The 25,695-nt window shown below is 40.2% G+C and overlaps 1 protein-coding gene across 5 annotated transcripts in view; it reads right to left on the bottom strand.

The window, feature by feature from the left end:
- LOC103063267 (receptor-type tyrosine-protein phosphatase V-like) overlaps positions 1 to 20,001 on the bottom strand; it is a 64,665-nt gene extending 44,664 nt beyond the window's left edge. For all 5 annotated transcript variants that reach the window (XR_015798349.1, XM_007430038.4, XM_088153323.1 and 2 more), the window contains exons 1-9: positions 19,306 to 20,001; positions 15,643 to 15,709; positions 12,695 to 12,961; positions 10,986 to 11,252; positions 9,986 to 10,255; positions 8,177 to 8,449; positions 6,574 to 6,840; positions 3,876 to 4,145; positions 2,842 to 3,111 (exon numbers count right to left, since the gene is read on the bottom strand). Coding sequence is in view for 4 of the 5 variants with exons in the window: in XM_007430038.4 (XP_007430100.1) it covers positions 2,842 to 3,111; positions 3,876 to 4,145; positions 6,574 to 6,840; positions 8,177 to 8,449; positions 9,986 to 10,255; positions 10,986 to 11,252; positions 12,695 to 12,961; positions 15,643 to 15,709; positions 19,306 to 19,485 (2,131 nt within the window). In the remaining variant the exon portion in view is untranslated. The remainder of the gene's footprint in view (positions 1 to 2,841; positions 3,112 to 3,875; positions 4,146 to 6,573; positions 6,841 to 8,176; positions 8,450 to 9,985; positions 10,256 to 10,985; positions 11,253 to 12,694; positions 12,962 to 15,642; positions 15,710 to 19,305) is intronic.
- Between the last annotated feature and the right edge of the window lie 5,694 nt (positions 20,002 to 25,695).

The following is a 25,695-nucleotide window of genomic DNA, read 5'->3' as shown; positions in this document are numbered from 1 at the left end:
AAAAGAAGCAATACTCTTTTTATTTTGCTTCTTCAAACTCCATGTTTCACCAGAAAAACCAATGCCTGTACAATTCTAATCCTTGTATGTATAGACATATCACAGCATATGCATATATTTTCTTAGGCCTTCATTGTTGTCCTACCAAGTACTCGTTTGCAACAAACCTAAAAGGCATCAACCACTGCAGTGTCTTCATTGTTAATTCTAAGGCTGGTTGCTATAGCTGTTGTCATGAGTCTGGTCTTCTTTATATTTAATTATAATCCCTTTTTTTCACTACACTACCTTGCTTTTCATTACTAGTGCTTACAGATTATTTGCATTTTCAGCTATCACAGAACAGTCAGCATAGCTCAGGCTATTGGTATTTCATCCTCTAATTTTAAAACCATATCATATTCTTCCAATCAAGCCTCCCTCAATGTATAGCCTTTCTTTGTTTGGTGACCACATTCGGTTCCACAACTTGGTTGTTAAGCGAAATGGTTGCTAAGTGAATACGAGAGAGGGAGAGAGAGAGAGAGAGGGAGGGAGAGAGAGATGCTGTGAAGATCACTGGTTGCTGCCTTCTCATTCAACTGAAGTTCTCTCATACAGTGTCCTGTGCCTGACCTGGGTTTTTTTCTTCCTTTTTTTGCCCCTCACAGGGTGGATTGCTTAAACAAGCTATCTTAATTACTTTATGGGGGGGTGGGAGGGGCTGCTGCCTGAAACTGACCAGACCATAATCAGTTTCACACTGAAGGCTTTTCTTGTCAGAGGCAGAAAATTTGGTTGTAAATGCCTGCATTGGTTGGAAAATGAATTTTTATTATTTTTTTTTATTATCTTCATCATACTTGCAAATGGTCACTAAATGAGGTAGCTGCTAAATGAGGAGTGGCTGTATATTAAACATATAGGTTGAAAAAATAAATAGAATATTTGCCTTACGCTTTTGTCTTATGCCATTGCTGATCTGGAGCATTCTGTTTTGCCATATTCAGTTTGGACTGTAGCTTCCTGTCCTGTGTGTTACGCATGAAGGCAATGAGATGTTCTGGGATTCCCATTTTCCTAAGGATGTTCCATTGACATCGTCAACAAATCAAAGGCTTTTCCATAATCATTGAAACATATAGTGACTTTTTAGGTTTTTTTTTTTTCCTTTCTCAGTTATCCAGCATCAGCAATACTATCTCTTGTTCCTTGGCCTTTTCTAAACTGTATTAATCATAAAAATCAGTTTGAACTTTTGCGATCTCCTTTTCCATGTAGCGCTCTAATCTGTGTTGGATAATCCTAAACATTATTTTGTAGTATGTGAAATTAAGGATATCGTGTGATGGTTTGCACACTCACTCCTTTCTTTGGTACTGATATGCAGACTAGCATTGGTCTTGCTCCTTTCTTTGGTATTGGCATGCGGACTGACCTTTTCCAATGTGGTGGCCACTGTCTTGTTCTACAGATTTGTTGGCACAGTTTGGTACTTTACTGATTCTTCTGTGGCTTGCCATACATATGTAGACATTCTATCTATTTTTGTAGCCTTCTGAATTGATAATTATCGGAGTGTTGGTTTAACTTTACCTTCCAGTACTAGAGGTCTTGTAAATAGGGAATATCTTCTAAGGTAGCTTGGAAGTTGACATCTTTACCATATAGAATTTCAGTATACTCCTTTCATCTTTATTTAATCTTCTTTGAATCAGTTACTGTCTGTCCATTAGTGACTTTTAATATACCAGTTCAAGATTGGATAACCTTCATATTAAAGGATTGTCCACAAAGTCTAATTGACATTACTAAATCATTGACTGCATTATACCCAAGCATTATTCTTCCTATATCCTTCGGACTATGAAAGCAACCCTATTCCTTCTTTGTATTCACATACTGTATTGAGTAGTAAACATTATGATATTCTGAGTATCCAATTCCATTTCAATTTGCTGATGCCTAAGATCTCAATAAGTAGTTGATTCATTTTTCATGGTGTTGAGCTTTCCCATATTCCTGCTTCTTACATTCCACGTTCCCATTGTAATTCTGTCTCTGCAGGTTTTTTTTCTGCATGGCAGCATGATCCTGACATCCCAAAAGTTTTAATTTAGCCACGTTATAAACACCATTAGTACTCCAAAAGTCTCTCAGCAATTCTTCAGTAGCATGTTGCATGCCATCTGACCTGAGGGACCCATCATTTCATCATCCCAATACCTGGGAACACTGTATCATCAATCACTTTTGGTAAAATGTAGGACTAATTTACAATTTCCTTCTCCCATGCAGTATGAAATGATTCCTTTGCTGTTGTCACTGAAGTGAACTTCCAGTATTTCCCTATATTACTGCTGCCCAGTATAAGTGCCTGCTTGCTTTAGCTGGGCAGCTGGGATGACCTTCACGCCTTGGGTGACCCTGCTTGGGTAATATACTCTTGGTATGCACTCCTGGCATTCTTCACTCATCCCTCCCAGGAACACCCCATACAGGCAGCACAGAAGAACTTGGGGGTGACACTGCAATAGCTATAACATCAAAAACATTTTTAGTTAAATACACTCATTGGCTGTTAAAAAGTTCCTACTCCACAAGCATAAGACCACCAAAACTGCTTCCTCCAGTAACAAGATAAATGCTAAATTCCTTTTGCAGCTCAGTGGGAGTGGAAGATTACTATAATTTGTCAAGTGAGAGCAAGGATATTGCCATAGCATCTGCATGAGTAATTTATACGTCACTCTATTTATTCCTAGCCTTACTGACATGTAAATCTCCAATAAAAGCTGTCAGTTCAGGAAAGTCTCAGCTACTAGGGTCTCATTATTTGCAGAAACACATTTGAATACTCACATGTCCATGCAGAAACCACCTGAGCTGAAGCTCTGTATGGTCCTGCCATTGCTGTAACCTCCAATAAGTATTGACTGCCAGGTTGAAGACCCTCAAAGGTAAAATTTAGCATGCTTGGCCCAATTGTGATGTTCCTCTGCAAAGGTTGCTCCAGACTGTAGAATCGCAGGAAGAACTGGTCTCTGTCACCTAGAGGTCGGTCCCAAGAAGCAACAAGACTGCTGGACCACCTGCTACTGGCCAGCATCACTCCTGATGGAACCAAAGGGTCTGAAAGTTAACAAGTTTATCTATTACTAACTAGTACCATTCCAGGATGGAGAGTTCAGACACAAGAACAGATGTTATGTGGAAGGAAAGATGTTCCAAGTAAAAAAGTGGCTTATCTTGGAGCAATTAATAAAAATATTAAAGATCACATCTACGAGAGTCATTGATTGAATTTATTAGGGGTACTGTATCTGGGTTGCAAACATCCAGACATCACTAGATGACAGCGAACTATTAATGCAAATTAAAATACTATTAACCCATTAATGTGAATTAAAATGATATAATTAATGTTTGAACAAATTACAGAATTAAAAGTCCAATACAGAATCTGAAATCTTGGGGAATCTTGAACTTGGATGAAATGCAGTTACCATCTTAAATCAGATCAAGCTTCAGCAAAAATCAGGCCAGGTTCTCACAAAATTCACATTCACAAATTTCCTGCCATTTCTACCTCTGCTTTTCTTCTTCCTCTCTTTATTTTCAATGAGACGTGTATGTTTGCTAATACATTTTCTACTTGTGGGTATATAGACTCACTTAAAATGAAACAAGGACAGGATTTATTGGGGAAATCCTCTGCTGCAACCCTTCATCAACCCAATACTTTAATGAGTTGGATTATATCTCCCAGTATCCCCAACCAGTACGGTAAATAGAGGGTTGGGATGATGGATCAGTAGTTGATCAAAACTGAAAAGTGCCATGTTGGAGAAGACTGCTTGCTCTACTACTTTTTCTGAGAATGGCAGCATACTCACAGGTCCAGTCACTAACAATCTGAACATGAGACTGAAATGGTCCAGCCACTCTTGCCAACTTCAGAGTGTACTGACGTCCTGGGATTAGCATTTCAAAGGTGATATTAGCCTCTGCCAGGGTCACATTTTTTATCACTAACTGAGATTTGGTTTCCAGGAGAGCTCCTACATAGAAGCCTCCGCTTTTGGAAGAATTCTGCCAAGAAGCATGGAGTGACCTCATTCTGTGACCATCATTGTTGAGTTTTAGGTGGTCCGGAGGCAAAGGATCTGAAAGGAGAAAGGAACAAATTTCAAACAGATTTTACAGTATAAGCAAATACTTACAATTGACTAAAGTTATTTCCTAAACAGTTACCTAGAAATTAAAACTAGTTAACATGTGTCCTGAAGGAAGCACAGAAGCCTAAACCAAGACTAGTTGGTTCTCAGACAGGCCTGGATCCTACTTGTCAGTGGAACAGACTGTGCATCAGAGCCTTCATCAAAAATAACCTGCTAATGATTGCATGTTCTCCCTATAGCTGCTTTAAAAAAATCTAATCCATGCATAAAGTCTACTAGGCATAATAATTATGGCACTATCTGTGTTTTCATCACCCTCTGTAATATTAAATTATGGACTGCCAAACTCAGATCTTATGTGAGCTCCTGTGCTTTTAAGAATTACATTAGAAGTTTAAAAAATCAAATCAGCTTTTGTGTTGCCATATTAGAAGAGGCCATACTTACTAGAACGAAAGTGCACAATTCTGTCAGCAAAAGGGAGGTCAAGGGGCACATTTCAAGACTGGAAAGGGGTGAGGGTGGAAGTATTTAAAGGGGTGAAGAAGGTGAAGAACTCTCTGCAAGAGTTGAGACATTCTTTTTGGCTCACCTGAAATCCTTACTTTAAAAAAACTAAAAGCCAAATGTTTTGGCCTCCCTCACTTGGGGGAAAGGGCTCTGCTGTTAGAAAGCTCCCACATATTTTGTAAATGATAGCCTGCAGTTAAAAGGAGAGGCTCCAGTCTGGCAAAGGAACAGGAGAAGCCTCTCTTGATCAGCAGGACAGATGTGCATGAGTTGTGGCAAGTACCTTTGGTGGGTTCTACTGCTTTCTTTTAATATTTCCACCCTTCCTCATTAATGCTAGTATGGCTGTAAGCTCTTGCATAAGGGTTAAGGTAGAGAAGTTGTCACCAAGACCCAAACCAAATCATCTATACTGATTTTAACCTTCCTATTCAAGCCACGAGGATAGGTTTCTTAGTTTTATTGTGTAGATGCATATACACAGACACAATGTCTATACTTATTTTTCTGATGTTGAGTTTGGAAGAAAGGCTGTAAATCCTGAGACTCTGGAATCATGTGTAATTTTGGGGTTCAACCTGTTACTTCCTGCTGATGTGCCAAATCAGTGTCACTCACTGATCAAAATGGATTATGCTAAAAAATTGCCTAATTCTTGCCCCTCACCACAATTCAGGAAGGAGAAAGAAAAACAACTTTCAATTTTTCTTCTTTTTGGAAGTGAGTACTTGACTTTGCTTCCTTTTCATTTACTAAATTCTGTGTGGTGGGGTATACGTATATGCTTGGGTAAAAGAATTTCAAGGATTCGGAGGGGAAGAATTTCTGTCACCCAGGCAGCATCCTCATACTCGCCACTCAACTGAGCACCCCCCCATCCCTTTTTTCTTTCTCTCAGTCCCCTTTCTTCAGCTAAGCCAGTTACCACTGCACCCAAACCAGCAGACAAGAGTAGATACACTTTTGTATTAAATCCTGTTTCTCCTCACTGGTCCATACAATTAATTTCTTTCAACAGAAGAGAATATCTATAGCTCAGACTTGAACTGTGGAGCCCTTGGTGCTCTCTGAGCTTGGCTGTTTGCTTGCAGACGTTTCATTACCCAACCAGGTGACATCATCAGTGTTGTTACTTAGTTGGGCAATGAAATATCTGCAAGCTCAGAGAACACCAAGAATTCCACAATTAATTTCTTCTCTGTCCTTTTTGTAAGTTTTCCCTGTGAACCCTCATGGATGTTGCAGCCATTCTTTTTCCTCAACTCCTTCCCTAGAAAGGAACTATTTCTCAGCTCTGCTTTTAGGTCACTCTTTGCCTTCCTTTTCTCCATCTCATCTCAAATGCTGGTTTATCCTTGGCTTTCCTATTCTCTTTTTTATAACTTTCACCTGTAAAAATATTTAAATACACACCTTTGCTAGAAATATTACAGATAGTTTTCTAGACAAATCTTCTCTCAAATTCAAACACTGTTTTCCCTTGATTTTGCTGAATTACTGCCTTTTTCATATTTAATGTGTTTGTGCATGATCCTAATTTTCCTGATCTAGTAACATGGTCAGTTTAATAGGGATCCTAATTCCCCTGAGGTGTGCCATGAACCCGCTTTAGTTCTTCTGTAATTACTACTACTGTTCTGAGCTGTGTCTGTAGTCATTTGAGGGTATCGGGTTTTTTAAAGCTTTAATACTGTACTTCAATATTGAAATATTTTGCATATGTGTGTTCTATTTATATATATGTAATGAATATGCATGTATGTAAATAGGCATACTTTGAACAGAAAAAGGATGCTGGTGAGCTGCATTTTTTGCACCGATGCAGAATTTTTCCATGTTTTGCACTATCAGTGCCCTGCCCTGGTAACTCTGTGCATGACAGAAGAGTTCTCCTGACACTCACGTGTCCAGTTGCTGAGATGGAGGGGTAGAGAAGTGTGGGGGCCTGCAACAGTGCAGATCTCCAAGGCATATCGAGTGCCTGGTCTTAATCCTTCATAAAGTTGGCTGGAAGACTGCTTAGGTAACGAACTGTTTTGCGACACAATGAGGGGCTCCATAGTATATAATGTTGTCACATAACCAGTCCCAGCTGCCTCTTGCCAATGAGCCTGAAGCGTGTAGGCACTGCCCTGATTCAACAGATTCCCACTAGATGGGGCTGTGGGATCTGAAAGGGAGAAAAAAGAACCAGAATGCTGAGCAGTTTTCTTATAGAAGATCTGGAACAATCCAAGATGGGAATCTGTGGTCTGAGGAATGGCAGAATGAAACAAAAAATACCTCCTCACAAAGCCAGTAATGGCCGTCTGTCCTGTCATTTCGCTATTCAGATCACACTTCCATTCTCCTTCTCCTTACTAGAGTTCAGGGGAGATTATTTGGTCCCACACCTAACTGTAATTTCAAACTAGACAGATGTTATCTGGCCATCTCTGTCCACCATCATCATAGCAATTGATTGGAATACAGCAGAGGTTGACAACTTATAGCCCCTTGGTTGCAATTTCTTGAGCTCCCTCCTCCTGTAACTGCCAAAAATCAAGACCACATTTTCCCATTTTGATTTTGAAAACACAAGGAAACTTAGAATATACTCTAAAATAGTTCATCATTTTTTGGGGGGGGGGCTCTTGCTTCCCACTCCACAATACAGGTAGTCCTCAGGTTTATTTATTTATTTATTTATTTCAATTTCTATAGCCATCCATTTCAGACAAGTGATTCTGGGCGGTGAACAGTCATAAAAACATTTAAAACCAATACTAACATAACATTAAAATTAATATGTGCGGGTGGATGGATGGATGGATGGATGGCGAGAAAATTATAACCTTAGGTATCAATATAGTCAAGAAAAAGGGCCCTGAACGCACTCAGGGCCCCCAAGTGAGCAAAGGGCAAGGAGGACACTGGGGGGTGCAAGCAAGCAAAGGGGGAAGGAGGGCGCTGGTGCATGCGAGTGAGTGAAGGAGAAGGAGGGTGTCGGTGCGTGTGAGTGAGCGAAGGGGAAGGAAGGTGCAGTGCGTGCAAAGAAAGGCCAGGGTGGGTGGGGGAGACTTACTCAAATGACTTGTGATCTCCCCTGCCAGCTTCCCCATTGACTTTGCTCGTGGGAAGCCAGGGAAAGTTACAAATGGCGATCATGTGATTGCGGGGTGCTTGGCAACCAGTCACATGTGCGAATGGGTTGCCAAGTGCCCAGATTGCGATCACGTGACCATGGGGGCACTGCAATGGCTGTAACTTCAGGGACCAGTCGTAAAACCATTTTTTCAGCACCATCGTAACTTCGAACAGTTGTTGAATAAATGGTCATAACTCGAAGACTATCTGTATACCCCCACCATCCTGGAGGCCAATTTCAGTGGAAGAAAATGTATATTTACCTCCCTCAACCAGCATCCCCCTCAAATCAAACATTCCCAGGCAGGTATTTAAGAGGTTACATTGCAATCACTTCCCTCCTTTCTTCCTGTAAGATCTAAACTTCAGCTCTTACTTACAAGTCCAGGCAGAGATGCTTTTTGCAGTTGCTTTATGGGGCCCAGCAACAGCTGTAACCCAGGCAGTATAGTGGCTTCCAGGGGCCAGATCCTGAAAGATGACATATGTGCTGTTCCCCCCCGCTGATATGTTTCTGACTATAATGCTGCTGTCTCCTTTCTGCAGAATCACCAAATAGTATTCTCTTTCACCAGCTGCTGAGTTCCATGAAGCTTTCAAAGTGCTACTGCTGTCATAGTTGATCAAATTTACATTGGCTGGTTTTAGGGGGTCTATGAAAAGATGAAGGGAAGGATCAACATTAATAATAAACTACTCAGAAATAATTCTGATTAACCATGCCCAACCAGGTACCCTCCATATGTGTTGGGTCATAATGTTCATAATTCCACCAAACAATCAGTGATTGCTACTGATGATAAAAGATACACTTCAATAAACAGGGCAAGTCTTGTGTAGAATGTGAACATACATCTCCCTTATTTCACACACAGAGAGAATCTATTGTTATATAAACATTCTAAAGATCTATCAATTGATCAATCAATCAATCAATCAATCAACCATAGCTCTTCAAATCCTCAACTGCTCACATACTTCCAGGTTCTCTCTCATCCCTGAAGATAAAGTAGAAGATCTACTTAGCACAGTGGAGTCCTATGATAGAAGACATACTGTCAGTACTAAACAGAGGACTTGCATATTTTTCTAAACCATATCCAGCTGAATACTCAATCAGGATGGATCTTTTCTGCTCTGGATTGCTCAGATAAGGATATATTTAGAACATGAATCTAATCCAATATGCAGAAAAAATGTGAAATAGTTTTAATAAAAAACATAATGGATGTAGGGGAAATACAGACTTCAAAGAAGGAAATAAACATAGTCCCTTTGCATATAAAGATTAGAAGGGGACAAAAGACTCAATTTGCAATATATTGATTTCCAGCAAAGGAAGTAAAATAACAACAACAATTCCCCTTTGAAGGTCATTCTCTCTGCTTCAGTGAGGCTGAGAGCTGTGATGGGAATAGCCTTGCTACCAGAAGCTTCAAACAAGCCACACAGATGTCACCTGAGAAGGCAGACATCTCCAATGTCCATTAATAATAATGCGAACAAAAAAATTGACTACTGAGATTACACACCTGAAAAAGTGTTAGAAAATGAGGAAGCTGAGATCCTGTGGGATTTTAAAATACAGACTAACAGATACCTGAAACACAACACACCAGACATTATCATTATTGAAAAGAAAAAAGTGTGGTTCGTAGATGTAGCGATACCAGGAGATAGTCACACTGATGAAAAACAAATGGAAAAAGTAACAAAATATCAGGATTTGCAAATTCTGCAAGAAAAATATTAGAACACAGAGACAGCTTCTTAACACTAGGCAAAAAGATCTGAAGGGACCATCTGCTTTAAAAATTAAACCATCAGCTGCAGAAGATAATCTGAATGAAAGTACATCCAGTTAGCTTTCTGAAATTCTAAAGTTGTGACTACATAAACAAAATGTATATAATTTACCTATACAAAAAGACAAATCTGGAGGTTCTCCTGTACTAGGGAAACATGAGTATAGAACAAGCACCATAGGTCTGTTTCTATGACCAGCCTAAAAATTCCACTTGTTCATACAGAGAGTATTTGCTATCCTTATGAAACAATGGTAGATAAAGCTTTTGGCCTCTTAGAATAGAAACTCTTCATTCTCACACAGGTGAACTTCATTCTTAATCCATCTGACTCCATAGGGCCTGCCCACCTTCCAAGTATTGTAAGCATTGCTGCATACTTACATGTATAAGCAGTTATATTGGGACCCTTAACCAGGTAAGGCCCAGACACAGCCTTAACATCCAGGTGATAGGGTGTTCCTGGCTCTAAGTGCTGGAAGGTGTAGTTAGTTAGGCCTCTCCGAAGTGACACTGTCCTGCTGTCAGCAGGGGTATGCAGGTTCTGGAGAGTGAAATACAGCCATTCTGCTCCCTCTGAGTTAGTCCATGAGGCAATCAAACTGGAGCTGGAATTGTTGTTCTGGAACGTCAATGTCTTGGGAGCAGCGGGGGCTGTTGGGACAAAAGAGAGCCAGAGAGAGACATCACTCCTTAAAGGAATTCATCTTTCTTACAAACCAATGGAAACAACCAGCCTGTTCTGATGAATTCGTCTTGGGAATATGGAACTGTACTATCTTATAAAGAAATGTATAAACTAGCTGAGCCACAGAGTGTTTTTTTTTTAGTTCTGTCTACTCACATATAGCTTCTCTAGACCAAGATGGCCTGTGAGTGGTATGTTTCGGGTTGGTTGGTTTGGCTCAGACAAAAATGAAAGTTGGTTTAATTCTGTTGATGTTTAAACTGAACTAAGTTAAAATTAATGAAATGAAATATATTTCACTTACTTATATCTCATTAGACTCAACTGTTTCCTTCTTGTGTCATTTAACACTACGATTTGAAACAGCTCTGCAGCCAAAGCTTTCAGATGTACCTCAAACTGTGTTCTTTTGCTTCAAAAGAAGTGAAAAAGATCCTGTCTTGTTTGTTGCCCGAAGAAGATGAAATAGATATTTGGATGTCTATTTCATGAGCTTCTGATGGGTTTACCAAGTCTGGCTCAATAATGCCTACTTACTGTCTATACTCCTACCCCCAAATTATTTATGAAACATATATGAACAGTCAGGTAACAGGGGCCTATTGCTAGAGCTGGATGGATTCTGCTGACACTTTCACCTCCATAGAACTGATTTTATTCTCTAGCCCATGGGTCAATCTACCAATTTCCCAGTACCTGTCCAGTCTCGTGCACTGGTGCTTGCTTTGTAATATCCAGCCCATGTGGTGATACGGAGGGCATATTCACTGCCTGGCAAAAGCTTTTCAAAGCGGAAAGTGGTGGTGCCTCCAGCAATGGTTGCATTCTTGACAGGAGCCTGTGAGTCTATGTGGTAGAGGACCAACTGGTACCCATCTTTCCCACCTGGGGGTTCACTCCAGGAGGCCAATAACACTGAGGGGCTTTCGTGACTCAAGGTAACATCCCGCACAGGTAATGGTACTTAAAAAAAAGACATAAATTCAAACAATAACTTTGCCAATGAGAGAAGGCATCCATACTAACATGTTACACTGTTCATTGATCCGCAAGCCTATATCGGAAGCCCTCATGTTATATACACCCAAATTTTATGTGAGCGTTGAGTTTGCAGTTTGACAAAAAAGAAGAAAGCTGGACGATGAGAGCCTAAGGATAATTATTGAGAAAGAAGGTACTTTCAATGCATCTAGGACTGGACAATGACATTCTCAACCTATATGCAAATAGTCTCATGTATGGCAATCTATATGCAAATAGGCAGCTTATTTTCCATTTTGTTGCCAGACATTTCAAATACTTTCTCAAAATTATCTGCAGTGTTACTCTCTCTGTGTTCTCCTGCAATTTGACAATGAAAGCTCGGAATCACACTAAAAATAGGATTTGTCGGGAAAAAAAAAATCACTGAGCAAGTTTCTACTAATGAGCACATGCACCTTTCTGAGATTATTATAAGCCTGAAGAGCACCTGCCTATGCAACAAAATGTTCTATATAGTTTGTCTGTAACAATCACCCACATCAGATGGTCCAACAGAAAATTATGAACTACCTTTGCAATGAGTGGCTTCTACAGTTCCAATGTCCACAAAGACATTGTCAGAACGTTGCAGGGCTTATGGCACTGCCATACGAGGAACAGTCTATTGCAAAACAATGCTGAGCTGACATTGCTGCCAACATACTGCAGATTCTGGCACTATCGCCACACAATTACATCTGTCTTCTGTGTAAGTCACATGGATGGGCTACATATCAGTGTGCCTTTGTTTATTTCCATATGCACTTGAAAATACAAATTACAGGCTAGAAAGAAAAAATAACTAGCATTTTGTTGTGTAAGATGCAAGTCTATCCAGATTTGGAGGAATACGTTTATATTGCCTACATGAAAAATCATGAAACAGGCAGTAAAACAAACTAATTAACTTGTATGTGAGCTTTATTCTAATGTATATAATTGTTTTGAAGTACAGTATTTAAAAATTGAACGAGGTCTTAATGAAAACAGTGTTACAGCACAAAAACAACCTATCATTTTTGTCTTCCAAATTCAGAGGTTTTGCTAATGAAAGGCAACAACTGAGAATGGATTATGGAATAATGACCTTTCCTCTACACATATACCTTGAAGTTTCGAACTAAGTAGCTGTGATAAATTTTCTAGGCCACTTGTGGTAAAGTTTCTTGTATTCACATTGACTTAGACACTACTATTCATACAATTCCAAGGGATGCGCCCAGAACTTATATGATTTGATTTTGTGTGATTAGTTTTGGTTATTGTGGCTTGATGACATGACAGAACATTGAACGTCTGAATGAAAATGCAGGAAGGCAATTCCCATATAGCCAAGTACACATTTGCTGAAAATGATCCCAAGCTATAAACTTCTTTCTTACCTGTCTGCCCAGTGATTCTCGTACTGGAATTATGTGCACATGCGAGCAATGCAGTGATTTCAATAATATATTGTGTCCCAGGAAGCAAACCCTGAAAGCTGAAGCTGGTGGTATTGAGTGCAGTTGATCCATTCTGTAGCAGAGTATTTGTGTCCAAGTCATAAAGAGCTAATGAGAAGCCCTGGGCACCTCCCAAGAAATACTCCCAGGTTAGGAAGAGGGCATTTGAATAACCCCAGTTGTTGACAGTCACATTCAATGGGTGTCCTGCAGAAGACAGAACATATGGTGCTCAGCAACTGTATTGCTTTCTATCATTTGATGCCTTTAAATTTATTCCCAACATTTCTTCTCAACCTGACATATACCAGTGGCACTTAATCAGTGGAACTGAGGAATCTGAGAAATTTCACCAAGACATGTAAGTTCATATACCAGGGTCATTGTTTCTTCATGTAATTGACATGCAACACCTTATATAAGAAATTGACTGATCACTATATCTATTTGCAACAACACAAACACGGCACTTGATTAAGTGGCTAAAGATGAATACCATAAAAGAGCCACATTTATTCCAGCTCTTTATGCTTCACATACATTTAAATTCACATTCCTAAATTATGAAATGTAAAAGAGATTGACAAAGCCACATGGTTTCCTGGTGTGGCTACATATAGATTCAGAAAAGTGAAGAAATAGCTTTCTGTCATCTACAGCTCTCAGATAAAACTTGTGCATTTAAGGACAGAATCACAAAAATCAAACTGTTCAACACAACTGGGTGCCTGCTTTATCTTCATGTCCACTCACTTGCTGCAATATAATATATATATATATATATATATAGAGAGAGAGAGAGAGAGAGAGAGGGAGAGGGAGAGGGAGAGGGAGAGAGAGATCACTCATACTGTTACTGTTTACCATTTTCTACTTTTAAACCTACATATATCTCCTAACTGAAATTAATATTTCATGCTTCTGAATAAGTGAATTCTAATCAATGATATTCAGTTTATGCTATAGTAAATCTGCAGAAGGAAAGATCTATAGGCATCTTGGATGATTAAATCCAGTTTAAGGAGTGATTTTATTAGAGGTTCAAGGAAGAACTTTGTTACTAATCCGTGATGAAGTATTTTAAGATTTTATAATTATCAGGATTTGTGCTTATTTTATAGTAGAAATAAATACTGTATTTAGTTCCTTACATGCAAAAAAAAAAAAAAGTACCAAATCTACTGTTTGCTTGCAAAGCCTGTTTTACAATCTATGCTAGTCTTATTCTTGACAATTTCCTCTGGTAATTGCTATGTATGTGGCATGTGCTGAACTGACCTATTTGAGATTCTTGCATGCTACAATTAATGGTTGAGCAAGCATGCAGCCTGATTTAATTAATACTGACAAAAAACTCAAGAAAATGTCAGCTCTGCAATCTGTGTTTTAATAGAATTTGATTTCATTTGATATTGGAAAAGAAAGAATTAACTCAAGTTTTTAAATGAGGGGCCTGCTATTGCTCCTCTCCAACACACACACAATATGGGATGTATCCAATGGCATCTTAGCGCAGCAAATTATATTTTTGTTTGTTCAGAGTGGAGCACCCAGTGTTTGCCGAACTACTCTATCCACTGGAGCACAGCATGCTTCTAGAAAAGCTGATCCTGAGGGCTGGAAGACTCTCTGAAACTGGCTACAGTCACAGATTGCCCTAAATCCTATTATGGTATATTTGATTTTGGCTTAATATAGTCTGCAAAACCAGACATTGTGATCTGTAACCTGTAATTAGTGACCCAATGTGTGTATCTACAATGTGGTACCAGTGTGCACAGCCCATGAACACCTTCTTTTGTGCCTCACCTAACTTAAAAAAAAAAAAAAATTAAAATGAAGTAGGAAGCTTATGTACTACAAAGGAAAGCACAAACTTTAAGCATAACCTATATTTCCAGTAAAGCCTTTGGGACCCCCATAGACCCCAGAGGCATTTCTAGAAAATAATTGTGAGTGACTGAGGCCCAGTGCTTTGTTTTGAAACTCACCACCTGCCTAGGAAAAAAAAAATAACCTAAAATGGTAGAGAACATCCTGAAAGGCTACAGGACGAGTGGGAAGCAATCCCAACTATAGTTTTGTGACTGGACGTACCCATAGTGGCAACCATTTATTGGGATTATTTATAACATGCTCTCAAAATTCTAAAGTGCCCTTTAAAAAAAGGAAGACATAACATGTGTGAATCAAAGCAATGTGTGATATTGCACAGAAAACTACTGTCAGTATGGGGAACTGGAGGAAATCCCATGGTTTGCTTTAGGCCAACAGGCATAAATACATTCCACAAGCACAAACTTGCCATTTGATGTAATCCAATGCCAGGATCATTTTGACTATATCTGCATGACACAATGTATCTCAAACTAGACAGCTATGGTTTATATATGTTGTGTGAATCCAGCCTCTGTATTTAATTTAGGCCTCAGTCTGTTGTGTAAACCCAGGCAATTAGATTAATTCAGTAAACCACAGTTCAGTTAATCATAGGCTAGCATATTTTGCAACTACACTGTTTGCAAATCTTTGGTTTAAGAGAATTTTTTCAAACTTAGGTTCTCATACAGTTTGGTTCCATAGAAAGCCAGGTGAACTTGAACACTGAACAGAATGGAAGGAGAGGAAATCTTACATTCCCCAAGTCAAGCCCATTCCTCCCCTCCTCTCTTGGAAATTAAGGCAAGAAAGACGGGAAAAACCTTTCCACCTTTTGCTGACACCCTTCAATCTCTCTGTCATTCTTCCTTGGAGCTGTCTTCAGGGAAATGATTATAGCTTTAAAAATGTGTGGACACATTATAATTTTGATGGCCCACAGTACAAGTGATTATTCCTGAAATGTTCGATCTGGGAATTCCCAGGGATGATGCATAAAAAGGCCTTACCTTTCTCATCTGATACCCCTTCTCCACCTGAAGGTTTTTGCCATTCTGTTTGATTGCATCTGTCATCCTATGTGATTAGAATACATATGATTATTTCCTATCTTTCTACTCAATTTCATCATTTAAGGGTGGCTAAAAGTAAATAAAATACAAACAATGAGAAATCCTCAAAGGCCTCTTGATGAAGGAAACCTCACACCATCAAAACTGCATCTGTACTGCGGTGAGAGATTTCTAACTTAATGAGACCCTTTCCCCATTACGACTTTCTCCATATCTAATGTAAAATATTGCCAGTTCCTGGCTGGACTCTGAACATCTTATAATGGAGAGTTCCATGGCATTCTGATGTCTCATCCGCATTACAGAGTTCTTCAGGAAATGGATAACACTAGCACGTAACAAAGAGGGGAAAATGTGTGATACCAAACTGCACAAGGTTTATGCAAGAGAGCTGCACATTTTTCTCTTTTGTCTCTACTTGCCTATGAAACTTGGTTTGCTGTTTCAGACAGCATAGATTCCTGTACGGTCAGTACCTACAGTACAGCCTGCAGCTATCAGTTAAAATTATGCCTGCCTCACATTTTGGGTTGAACAGAAAATCTCACAGGCTAGTATCACCCTTTGCTGATCAGGAAGTATTCTGTTGAGCATCTCCTTAGTCACAGAGCTATTTAAAGGAGAGATGCTGCTTCCTTCTTAGTAGAAAGCCATTTTCATTCTTTTGACTCTAGCTAAGCTGATCACACAGTGCCAAGATCTGGTCACCAGCATCCAAGTTGTGCTTTCCTGGAAACCAAACTTATCAGTATGTCCAGCTAGATCCTGTTTCTTGTTCAATGGAACCACATTTGCTTCGTTCTACAGTGTGCTGCAGGTTGTTCGGTGGTGCTCCTTTGGATCAGAGGTCAAGTTATTATACCACAGCTGTAGGGGCCCCCCTGCATACAGTTTGTTCGGTGCCCAGGAAAGGGCTGGGTCTGAGAGGAGAACATAGGGACAAGCCAGGATTAAATGCAATGCCTGCAATATCTGCAGCCTTCTGAACTTGCTTTTGCTTTTAAACAATGACAAGGAAACTCACATACTGTACATATGTATAACTGATTTCTATATTCAACCATGGCTCCAACAATATCGTTCCACCTACTGGCCAAATTGTGCCAAATATGCCCTTACCATTATTAACAAGGAATGCTGCATGATGCAGAGGCATGATTTAAGCTGGTAATCTAGTTTATACTATTTTACTAAAAATTATTATGCTAAAGGATTGGTTGACCAAAAACATGATTGGGGCAGAAGTCAATATCTACGGGTTGTATAGTTATGACCATTGCACATGGAAGATTGCTCCTTGGAATGTGAGAGAAGTAAATGATAAAAAGTATGGAAAATGAAATGAAGGAAGGTTGTATGTCTGTGAAACTAAGAGAAAGGGGAAGGTTATAACAGATCCTAATAAAGGTGGCCTGATCTTATGGATTAGATATGATGAATAGATGCAGGGAAGTGAAAGTGTAGATTTAAATATGAATGAAAGGACTAAAATGTATGCTAGGAAGAATGAACTTGTGTCAGGCTGTGAGTACATAAGAAAGTAGGAATCCATAGGTTGACTATAGAAGTATGTTGGCTAAGGAAGTAAATGCGCACACAAACACATATATAGATTTTTTTATCCCACCTTTATTATTTTTTATAAATAACTTAAAGCAGCAAACATATCCAATACTCCTTCCTCCTATTTTCCTCACAAGAACAACCCTGTGAGGTGAGTTGGGCTGAGAGAAAGTGACTGGCCCAAAGTCACCCAGCCAGCTTTCATGCCTAAGGCGGGATTAGAGCTCACAGTCTCCTGCTTTCTAGCCTGATGCCTCAACCACTAGACCAAACTGGCTCTCTCATGCCATGCTGTTGGCTGAGAATCTAAATAATTTGCAGAGAGTGTTCATATGCACTGAATGATACAATAAGGATTATGGGTCTGAAAAGTAATGCATCAAAGACTAAGGTAGTTATATTTCACAAGGAAAATGGAGTGAATGATTGCAAGTTATACATTAATTGTATAAACTAGAGAAAGCAGATGAATTTGTGTACCTTGGTAGAACATTTAACTAACAAAGGAAAATGGATGGAGACATTGTAACATGTCCAAATAATGGTAGAAAGGCAATTGGTAGTATGTGGTCTGTTATGAGGAATTTGTTGAAGAAGTGAAAATTGTGTTTAAGAGTGTGCTTTTGCTATTTTGATATACGGAAGTGAGAACTGGGTATGTTAGAAGCTACATAAAAATAAATTAAATGCAGCAGGAATGGGGGACTAGTGTATGTGGTAAAACAAGAAGAAATAGTATCAGGAATGAATGCTAAATGGCTATGGATTGAATACAAAAGTAAGTGGCCAGTGTGAAAGAAGTATTGAAATGGTTTGGTCATATATAGAGAGGGAATGACGACTGAACTGCAAAGCAAATATATGAAGGAAAAATGAGTGGGTTGAGAGAAAGAAGAAAACCAAGAAAGTCACATTTAGATGAAGCTGATGAGATCCTCAAAAACAGAGAGGCGAGAAGCTTAAAGAAAAACAACACTGTATAAAATATTGTATTGATGGGACAGAAGCAAGGATGATTTCTAAAAATAGAAAAATGTAGAGAGGTAGGAAATAGTATTGGTATAAAATACTTTCTGTTATGCTTTCTTTTCTTTTGCAATCTCATTCCTATAATGTCTTTGTCTTACTCTTTTCTTGCACTCTGCATAAGGGTGTTTACCCCAAAAGGAAACTGTATGAGAGGTCCTCCCTGGAACCAAGTTACAGAGCTGTACCTCTGTTTGTTTGCAGTTCATCAGCTTCAGGCAGAAACATTAATAAATCCACACAGGGAGGCAAGACAATTCTCAGATGAGATAAGAATGCTAGGTTGTAAAGTGTAATAATGTAACTCCTTGCAGTATTTTCCCAAAATTCAGCAAGCAGCTCACCATAGTTTTGACCAAAATGTGCTCACACATTACAGCATGCTAAGTTATAAACCACAGTTTTCAATTCAGACCATACACATCACTTTATGATACAGCAGTTCTGTGAACCTTTGAGTCAGAAAAGCCAAGTTTTATGAAGAAAATTGTGAGCAAAGGTAAGGGAGAACATTATACCAGCTCCCTTCAGTCTGGTGCTTTCTAGAGGTTTTTTAAAAATTAATTTTTAATTATTATTTTTTAATTACAAAAACAAGGAAAAAATACATAAACATGCTTTAACATAAAAGTGAAAAAAATACAACCTCTGATGTTTTCTAGAGGTTGGTGGACTGCCGCTCTCACTCCCCCCATCCAGAATGGTCAGCAACTGGGCCAGCTGGACTAATGGATATGGCTACCCAATCCTTTGGAGGGCACCATGTTGGGGAAGGTTTGATTAGGAACTTGAGTCCAGATTGCCTTCCGTCTCTTTTTGCAGCCTTGCGTTAGCCGCAGCGGTTGCATTTACACACGCATTTAACCGGGTTCACAACGTCTTAGTGCTGCACGTGCCCATTTGCCTCGTTTGTTTGGCCACACATTAATTCCCTGCCGCTGCTTACCCCGCCCCACCCGGAGAAGCCCACCCGCTCCGCCAGGAAGGACCTCAGATGAGGGATGCGCTTACCTCCCAGAGACGGGCCAGCGCGGGGGCCCAAACGAAGGGCAGGAGCGGAAGCAGCAGCATCGGGTGCCCGGACAAGCTACGCAGAGGAAGAGGCGCAGCGGGAAAGTAGCCGCCCCTCGGGTCCCTTCTCCCAGAGGCTCTCCAGCTGTAGCTGCCTCTGCGGCAACAGGCTTCCCGCATTCGAGGGTGACCTCAAAGCATTGGCATGCAGGATGCCAGCGACGCCAGCACAGTCGTTGCCTGCGGCCGGCGGGTTAGGGCAAGGCTCCTCGCGAGAGACGGGGAGGGGGGGGGGTCTCTGCCTGCGCCTACACGGAAACGCTCCTCTCTCTGGGTGGGGGAAGGATCTGTTGCTCCGTGTGTGTGTGTGTGTGTGTATGCGTGTGCGTGCGCGCGATGAGAGAGAAAGAACGGCGGCGACCGCGTCTGCGAGCCTCGCCTGCAGCGGCGTTCCCCCGTGTGGGCGTGCCTGCGTCTTTGGGTGTGCGTCTCTCCGAGAGGCTGCCTTCGGCCGCGGGGATCTGGAGCCGGTGTGAAAGAACGAGTCTGTGGAAGCGGACCAGAATTTCTGGGGAGGGATCGCGGGAGGCTTGGCTGTGCTTGCGCCGAACGCCAGAGCAGTGCAAGGCAACTTCTCGAGCGAGCGGTCCGTGAGGCGCCCGAGTAAACTGCGCGCCTGGATCCTCCTCTCCTTTTCTCTTTCTCTCGTTCCCTCTGCAGGAACGAAGCCTGGCCCTGACCCGCCGCCAGGCGTTCTGCCCTTCTCCCGGAAGCGCCGAAGCAGAAGTAATGAAAGCTCTGCTGAGCTGAATCTCAAGGACGGCGAAACCTAAGCTGGGACCTATAATAGAAAAAGCTGTTAATGCCTCAAAACATAAGTGAAAAGTAAATTGTAGTTTTTCACCCCACCCAGTGGAGAATTTCATAGGACTCCTTGGAGCCACGGGTAATTTTCTGGAATCTTTGGAGGACCTGAGTTATCAGGTCAGGGAAGGCTTTTGAGCCTGTTTTCACTGTCAGGTCAACCTGTTGGCAAGCTTTGCCCCGCAAATGGATTGTGCCTGTTTAGTTTGAATTAATGTTTGTTATGCTGGGAAAAAAGATTAAAAATGGAAAAGAAAATGTTGTAACACCTTCAAGATGAACAAATGGATTACGGTAGACCCTTTTGGAAAGTGTAAACACTGCTGAGACTTGAAATGCATTGCATGAATGAACATTGCATGCAGCTGTAGATGTGTTTTAAATTTTGAATCATGCACAGTAATAATCAGCTTCCACAACTTGTTTGCTTGAGAGAATGCCTTAAAGCACACACATGTACACCACAAACTCTTACTGTATATATAAAAGAGATTTTTAGGTTGACACATCCTGGGTTTCAACACCCCAGTCAGGCAGCCTACTAATGTCTATCATCTTTCCCACTATGGTTATAAACCACACACATTAAATTCTTTCATTTTCAAACATACATTAGCAAATATTCTTGATATATGAGTATGTTAGATAATCAGTGGAGTAAGTATTCTTCTGTAGGGTGTGGAGATAATTTATTTGGATTTTTTCCTTTGCTTTTATATCTTGAATTGCAAGTATTGCTAATTTACACCCATATATTCTGAATTTAACTTGTCTGGCTTCCAGAGGCCAACCAAGTAGGACACACACACACATACACTCACACAAACGTACATATCAAGAGGGGAAGTTCACCTCTGCTCTGTCAACCCCAGAAGCCACTGGGGAACACAATCAGGTGAGCAAGCTGCTATTATGGGAAAGAGTGTCAACTCCCTGATACCACCTACCTACCTCCACCTTGCCATCCCCCAGCAGAGGAAAGGGAAGGGGGTCAGCTACAGCCTGGAGAAGCTAATCTACCTCACAGGGAAGGACCTCAGGTAAAGGATGCTCACCTCAAGTAGATGTGCCATCTTGGGAGGCCAAACAAATGCTCGGAACAGGAACAACAGTATCTACTGTAGTACCCACACAAGTTGAAGAGAGGAAGAAGTAGAGCAGGAAAAGAACCAGCCCATTATTTTTTCCCAGAAGCTAGAAGCCATTCAAGAAAAAGGAATATTGAACCTTTCCAGTCAAAGGGACTGATTCTAGGACTTCTCGGACATTTTCTGTTGATTTCCTCTTTGCAAGATATTTGTAAGGGTATTGCAAGCCTCTCTGTTGTACCTTCTGATTCTGAGGAAGGGAAGGTCTGCTTGCCAGAGGTGGAGAACATGCCTGCAAGGAAACTCTGTGTTTCTTCATTCATGCCTGACTGAAATCTAATTCCTGTTTATAGTTTTCTGGGACAATGAGAAATTACTGGGCATGCATTATGCATTAGATTTTGTGGGAATTACTCAGGAGGAATGAAAAGAAAGCCTGTGTGACAGGAAAGAATCTGAGATGAAGAAACACTTTCTTAATATTCCCCAACATGAAGAGATAGGAGGACAAGCTTTCCTCAGTACGCATATTCTTATATAATTTAGGAGGTGATGTTACCTCAGAGGTAAACAACCTATTTTGCAAGCAACGGTCCTACTTTGAAGCCTAAGTAGGGCTGATAAAAATATTTGGAAAATTGTTGCCAATAATTTTCAGCTTTTTTAAGATAAGGGATCTGCCTTATATACTTTGGAATCGATTTCTTAAAATTTTATTACATCTTGGTAGGCTGTGTCAGCTCATTGTAGATAAGACTGTGTAGCAAGCTAGGGAAAGGAAACCTTCAATGTGCAAAAATGTTGATTGCATAGAATGTGCTCTAATTGACTCCCTTGCTCTCTGCTGTGTGCTTAACAAGGAAGAGAGAATTTAAAATGTATTACCCAGTTTGAGCCACTCTAAGACTACAGTCACAAGATAAAATGGTAATAGTATTGATGAGATCTTATTCTTTGATCTGCAAGGGAGGACCTTGGGTTTACCTTACAAAAGGAACTGCTCAGATCTGGCATACCACAAATGTGGTCATGGGTGACTCCCAATGTCCGTACATTGGAGCAGGGCTTTATAGGTTGATCATACTAAGATTATATGACCTAAAACCATACTTCTCTCTTACAGTCACTATTTACAAGACACAATTACATATCTAACATATGCAGATTCTGAAATGGTCGTTCAATGTTTGTGCTCAAGTTATTAATAGTTTGTTCCAAATCACCATGGAATCCGCCATTCCCCCTCCCAGTGTTGGAATTTAGGTTAACTTCCAGGTGAACTTTTAATTCTACTTGACACAACCAAGATCATTAGCTGATTTTTGTGTGACAATATCTTCTGGAAATTCCCTCATACTGCAGACTGCAATCCACTACAGTCCTTATCAGTCATTTGAAGTCCAATGTCTAAATAATAATATGCTAGACAGACCAATGGTTGGACTCATTACAAAGCAGCTTCATATTCTTCTAGCTGCCAATGTGACTTTCTTGGTTAAAAAAGATTCTTGCTTTTGCACATAGTCGCTCTTCTGATGTTATGCTAGTTCTGCGGGCTGACAACTTGCTTGAGCAATAATTACAGGTTTAGTGAGTTATTTTAAATCAGTAATGGCTTTTAGAAACATTCCACAGTGACTAGGAAGCAGCAGCAGTCCCTTTGTGAATAACTGATCCACTTTCCATTATTTTGATTATTTAATAAAGAGGGAACTGAAGTGTCTTCCTTGTTTAGAAATGCAAATGTTCCTGATGGAGTTGTAGAAATTTCCATAAGATCACAGAGAGCTCTGTTGGATGAGGCCAACATTCCACTGAGAGCTACATTCTGTTTCTAACTGGCCCGTCAGATTCTTCTGGAGACCTACAAGAACATGAGGGTGATAATATCTACCAGCTGACAGTAGAAATTTCAAGTCTAATAAATTTTCCACATGGTATATTGTTAAATTATGGAATTCACATGCACAAGATATAATTACAGTTATTAATCAGGATGGCTTTAAAAGAAGATTAGAGGAGAAAGCAGCTACTAGAAGTGATGGTGGTAACTCACTTCCAGGGTGAGAGGAAATTTGCTTCTGAATGTTAGTTGCTGTAGAATGGGAATGGAATGGTGCTATTGCAGTTTTGTCTTGTTTGTGGGCTTCTCATAAGCATATTTTTGGCCACTGAATGATAGACAATGTAGAACTTTGGTCTGATCTAGCAGAATTGATCATATATGCTATATTTTAACACAATAATATATGGTTAACTCTGCTAGACTGGAGTTTTTCAAACTTCATTTATTTGATGATATGGTTGAATATCAAACTTTTTTTAAAGCCAGCAAACTAATGTAAAGCCAGCAGTAAAGGCATAATAGTTATTTACTTTTTTTTTTTTTTTTACCCACTGCAATAGAGGAACAATTGCAGGACAGTTCTACTCTTTCACACTAATTACCACAAAAATAAAAGCATTATACAACCTCGTCTGCTTTCCCAATATTCCCACATTTTCACTTGACTGGATATAACTTAATAATCATATCAATAAAGCTTCCCCAGGAAATGCAGCCCATAGCAGTGCACTACAACTACAGTGGGAGGGAGAAGGGACCTGAAGCTGAAGTTACTCTAAATGAATGGGAAGAGACTTAATGGTTAAATGTATAAGCCACCAGAGCCAAAAGGCAGTAGGTAGCATATAAATCTTTTAAATACACAAATAAAGCTATCAAAACCTGAATATCTCCTAATCTGTGACCATAAATTCCACAAGTTAAGTATGTGTTAGATGCAAAACAGATGCCTAGGGCTGGGAAAGACCTTTCTAGCCCTAGAGAGCTATTTGGTTAGATGGACTGATGGCCTGTCTGAAAATAAAGCAGCTTCATATGTTTGTTCCTGTGTACAGTATTTACTTTTGTCTGGGTATAACCCTACAGCAAAACAACTTCACTGGATGACAAAAGGATTAGTGTCACAAGAGAAGGGGGACGGTTTATCTATAACGTCTATAAGACCTGAATTAATTTTCCCTAAAATTGTTGCCTACAATGTGTTGGACATCTCCCATAATTCTCAGTCAGCTGTGCTTGAAGACCACTTGGAAGCTGCAGCTGGTCCAGAATGCAGCAGCAGAAGCAGTGGTGGGCAACCCTCATTATGCCCATATACTGTAGCGCCCCTGATCAATATGCATTACTGGTTACCAGTTGCCTTCCAGGTGCAATTCCATGTGTTGGTTGTCACTTTTAAAGGATGGATTTATTCCATGGATGTTGTTATTTTTATGGAATTGTGGTTCTTTTAACTTTGCGAAGGTAGCCAGAGTAATTTGGAGTTTGGTAGCCTAGAAATTAAATATTTAAACACATAATTTAATTAATATTATGGGTCTTTTACTTCAACCAATATGAAGGGTTCCATGTTGAGGACAGCTGCTGAGCAGCATAGAAAAAAACCTGTATGAATCATGCTAATATATTCTGTTGTGTCTTAATAATAAAAAAACGACCCTACCTAAATCCACATCTGAGTATGTATTGAAAATACTGTCTTAATTTTTTTTTCCAGATTTTTTCATCCTGCCTTTATTCTTTTTATAAATAACTCAAGGCGGCGAACAAACCTAATGCTCCTCCCTCCTCCTATTTTCCCCACAAGACCAACCCTGTGAGGTGAGTTGGACTAAGAGAGAGTGACTGGCCCCAAGTCACCCAGGCGGCTTTCATGCCTAAGGTGGAACTAGAACTCATTGTCTCCTACTTTCTAGCCTGGTGCCTTAACCACTAGACCAAACCGGCTTTCCCATATATTTTTAATGTTTTGATATATTTTGATAGATATATGCATCAGTAGTACACACACATTTCATATTTATTAAGCTTCCCCTCCCCTTTTATTCCCCCAATGGCTATTTAGCTGCATCTCAAAAGGACTCTCTTTGTGGGGAGAAGCTCAGTGGCCATCGACAAAGGAACTGGGTGGCTGGCTTTGCACTGGGTTTTTTTCCTTCCAGGTGGCTTTTTCTGCTGGATAATGGGAAACAGGGAGGGAGGGAGGGGAGCTTCTTGCCATTACCCAAAGCAGAAGAGGGGGCCAGCTGGCTTCCGGATGGGAAGCTGTTTGGAAAGGCTGATTTCCAGGAGTCTGTGGTTGCAAAGAACCAGCTCAGGCTTTGCATTTCTCTTGGAACTGGAATTCCTGCCAGCTTTAATCTCTCGGCTAGGCAGAACTTAGTCAAAGTAGTATATAATAAAATTTCTTCTGCATAGCTAAGGCAGAGCCAAGTAGCAGGATCCAAAGTTGTTGTTTTTTAACAGACCATCATTAGGAAAAGTAAGGATAGAAGAAAATGGAGGAAGTATTAACCGATGCATAGTTAGAATAAGAATCATTCTTCTCAGGGTTTCATGTGGGCTATGAAAAAGGAGAGAGGAGAGGAGAGT

The sequence above is a fragment of the Python bivittatus genome, unplaced genomic scaffold (genome assembly GCF_059951505.1).
Source record: "Python bivittatus isolate LINGU-HERP-01145 unplaced genomic scaffold, Pbiv_v1 ctg000700_np1212, whole genome shotgun sequence".
NCBI classification, from domain to species: domain Eukaryota; kingdom Metazoa; phylum Chordata; class Lepidosauria; order Squamata; family Pythonidae; genus Python; species Python bivittatus.
The sequence above is the reverse complement of the archived record's forward strand: the minus strand, read 5'-3'. Positions and strand labels throughout refer to the sequence as shown.